General features: G+C 43.8%; 1 protein-coding gene across 1 annotated transcript; it reads right to left on the bottom strand.

Annotated features, from left to right (window-relative positions):
• Nucleotides 1-2,366: 2,366 nt before the first annotated feature.
• LOC147905389 (uncharacterized) lies at nucleotides 2,367-3,432 on the bottom strand. The gene has a single exon (XM_087379793.1). The coding sequence runs from the start codon at nucleotides 3,366-3,368 to the stop codon at nucleotides 2,634-2,636; it is 735 nt and encodes a 244-aa protein (XP_087235919.1). The 5' UTR covers nucleotides 3,369-3,432; the 3' UTR covers nucleotides 2,367-2,633.
• Between the last annotated feature and the right edge of the window lie 461 nt (nucleotides 3,433-3,893).

Genomic DNA, 3,893 nt, shown 5'->3' on the forward strand with positions numbered 1-3,893 from the left:
CAGAACCTATTCCAAATAGGTTCTCATTTGATGTAGCAACATGTATCTCTTCCTTACAGTAGTATACTCCTTGTCGAACCCTTGTAAGTCTATCTTTAGAGAGTGTGGGATTTCCAAAAGCATGATTGCTACATTGATGTAAATTGTATGTTTTCTAGAACATCATGTCCATCAATGTAATAGAAGGGAATATGGAGAATGTAATTAGTCATTATTTTATTTCATAGATAGTCAAACGGGGACATTGGAAACTTCTTTAAATTTTTCAATCAAATCCACAATAATGGGCCTGACAACAAGGTATCACATGTCATAAATTTCATACTTTCTCTTCCCTTTTGTCTACATACACTTATATGCATGAATATTTATATGAGGGTGGGCTTTATTTTGGTTTTTTAATTTATTTAAATACCTTTGCTCTCATAATGTAATGCTCCACAAATCTTCCATACACATCGACCAAAAAAAGGAAAGCCACTTGTTGATATAGATTATTCGATGACTCATTGGAACAACTATCTAAAGCAGTTATACTCACTAAAAAATCTTATTGTAGTCCTTAGAGGAAAGGGTGGTCCTAATACATAAAAAAGACAAAGCAAGGCAAAATCAATGTTTCTTCATAGAGATCAACCATCAATTTGGAATTGAAATGCTTTTATAGGAGGAAGTGCAATCATTATGGGTGTTTGGTAATTTTTTTTGAGTCTATCGTTCACACATTTAATTCTATTAGTGACCTATGAATGGACATCCAAATTATAATTGTTAAAATTTTGGGGGATCCTATTTTTTGTAAAGATTTTGTAAAGGAAGCGCCCCTATTGTACTCCATTAAGTAGCTTCCAAAAGTGGATACCCAATGCTCAGTTTTCAAGATTGGCCCCTAAGTTCCATGAGGCCTTTTTATTGAATAGAAAGGGTTGAGGAACTAGTACTGAAAGGGTAGGGGCCCCTTTTGCACCTTGGATGTTTTTATCAAATATTCACTTATATTGGATTACAAAATAATGTGTGCATGAGTTTACATAAGCATTGTCTTTTCACATATTGAGAATACATAATACAATTTATGCTTTCATTTTAAACCTTGAACAATTTACAAGTTCTAATTCATAAGATTGTAGTGTTGGCAAATGTCGCAAACTCTTATTTTTGTTAGGGCATATAGACTTTCACCATCCTTATAGAAGTTAATTTACGAAAGGAAATTAACATTTTAAAACCACCATACCTAGCATTTAAGTAATGCTTGATTTTAGTAGGATTTAGATTAGTTCCCTAAAGGAAATTGACATTTAAATCACCCTACCTAGCATTTAAGGAATGCTTGATTTTAATAGGATTTAGAACAATCATGCAATTGACAGGGCTTACTATCATCTTTAAGCATTGTCGATGGGAGCTTTGTAAATATGGGATATTTCTAAATGGGTGCCCAAGCTATAATCGAGTGCCCTTTTTTAGAATGGTATAATGGTGCACCTGCTCCTTCATTATGCCTTGTGATTCATAAAATGATTGCGGCTACCTTTTCTTCAGCATCTGCTTGACACACTTTTCAAAGCCATTAAATTGTAACAATTATTTTTGGATTTAGTTAGACCATTGACCTTAAGGATGGGTGAAACTCACTAGTCAAAAGGGATATCATATAGGACATCAAACACCTTCATATGGCATTGCTAGCTGTTTTTTAGAGTGTGCTTGTTGGGAATTGGAATATTTTGTGTGAATCTATATTGCCCATGATGATGCTCCATTCTTCTTCTGATAGATTGTAGTTGAAAGATCTGTGGTAGCTTAGGATAGTCGTATGACTTTGCTTTAGTAGCACGTGCCAACAATATAGTTTACGCTAGGTTATTCCGGTGACACGTGGGCCAACATTACAAGATACTCTAGTGACACGTGGACCCGCGTCACTACACCACAGGGTGAGGTTGATTATTTAATCAGGACACGTCATCCGTGGTAAAGCTGCAAAAACACGTGCGAAGGTGTCTCCAACTGATTTTGACGTGTGTACGTAAACGCACGCAAAAGCGAGGGACACGTGGCGCCGAATGGCGAAAGTAAATTATGAGCTGACTGGAAAGCCTTTATTGTGGTACGTCTAGTTTCTGGAAGCACATGAGGGATTGCGCTGCATATGGGCGTTTTTTCATCAGTTGTGACGGCAGCTGTTGCAAAAATCATCGCCTTTCCCAAATTCAAACGCGACAATCGATAGATCTAATCGTACACAGTCCATCTCTACCAATCTTTCTTACGCAATCCATCGCTCCAATCGCACAAAAAGAATTGAGCTATACAACCCTCTAGAAACCAAGAGCTCCATATGCAAGAAATTTAGACTCAATCAGCAGTTTTGCAATTAAATCTGAGGCACTCTCGGCAATCGGCGGAGCGCCAAATAAACCCGGTAGTAATATACAAAGATTGTGGACTAGAGCGTCTCCTTCCCAAGCAATTAGCAACCCTCAACCAGTCCGCAATGCGTTTCTGTCTTCTGCACAGCCTTCTTGAACCCATGACAGCGGAGACTCGCAATACATAATGCCCCTGTTCAGGTTCTCTGTGCGCAGCTCACATAGAGCTGAGAAAATGCGCCGGTGAAGGTCCTCGGCTCACACACTCCACAAGTAGGGCTCGTAAAATGCGCCCGCGAAGTCATCCTCGACGTTGTGGACGGGCACAATGGGGTTATGCATTGTGACCTGTTCCCACTGAGAATCTCCAGAGAGCAAAGAAAGATGGTCGAAGGCGTCGTCGAAGACGAAGGGGGACAAGAAATCCCAGTCGGAGAAGGGAGCTGGGAAGACGCTGCAGCTGGAGGAGGACAAGGCGGGGGAGTAGTCAGAGGCGGAGAGAGAGGAGGAAGGGGGGGAGGCGAGGTGAAGGGGAGGAGAAGGAAGAGGGGGAGGGGGAGGGGAAGGGCAAAGCTTCTGGGAATCGCCCTCGGAACAGGGAGGGTCGTAGTCGAGCGAAGACTGGGACGATTCAAGCTCGGACGATTCGAGGTAGGCTGGGGAGGAGGCAGGAAGGGGAGAGGGAGGAGGGGAGGAGGGGGGCGGAGCAGAGGAAGCAGCGGCGGCAGCAGCGAGCTGTTGGATATGGCGATGCGGGAGGCCGAGGGGGGCAGAGGGGGGGGAAGAAGGGAAGTTGAGGGAAGCACAGGAACCTCGGAGGCAAACAAGAGCAACATCGTAAGCTCTAGCAGCTTGTTCAGGAGTAGAATAAGAACCCAGCCAAAGTCGAGCTCTGGTATTCGGTAAGCGGATTTCCGACACCCACTTTCCCCACGATCTCATCCGAACTCCCTTATATTTCTTCTCGTCGGCATCCTCTGAACGCTTCACCATCGCCTTTAAAACAGCTCTTCCAAAACCACAGCGGTTTTCTAAAACCGGTTTGCCTTCTTCCGCCAGAGAGTCTCAATTCTATTAGCCGCCTTTCGCCCACTTGCCCGTTTATATTCCCCCCCCTTCCCCCCTCCACGTCAGCCCCCCTTCAGCGTGGACCCCACTTCTCCTTTTCCCCGTACCGTGTTGGCCCACCGCTCCTCCCTTGTCAGAAAGCGTATACACTCCCCGCCCACGTCAGCTGTGATGCCCTCTCTTCCCTTCCACGTGGCCCCCCCGTAGTTTCTTTGTCCGAATTTCCAAAACAAACGTTATTTTATTTTATCCCCCCCATCTTACGCGTCCTCCCCCCTTAAATTTTTTTTATTCGCCGCCACGTTAATATCGTGGCCATTCGTACACCCTCACATCTACTGCCCTTTCCATCCCGCGGGTACAAGTCAACGACACGCCTTCCCTATCATACATTTGAACATGTGGGCTCTGAGCAACAAGCGGGATCTCGCTAAACTTTGCGGGACAAGC

The sequence above is a fragment of the Dipteris shenzhenensis genome, chromosome 1 (assembly GCF_047967505.1).
Source record: "Dipteris shenzhenensis isolate YYH24624 ecotype China chromosome 1, Dip_SZ_1.0, whole genome shotgun sequence".
NCBI lineage: Eukaryota > Viridiplantae > Streptophyta > Polypodiopsida > Gleicheniales > Dipteridaceae > Dipteris > Dipteris shenzhenensis.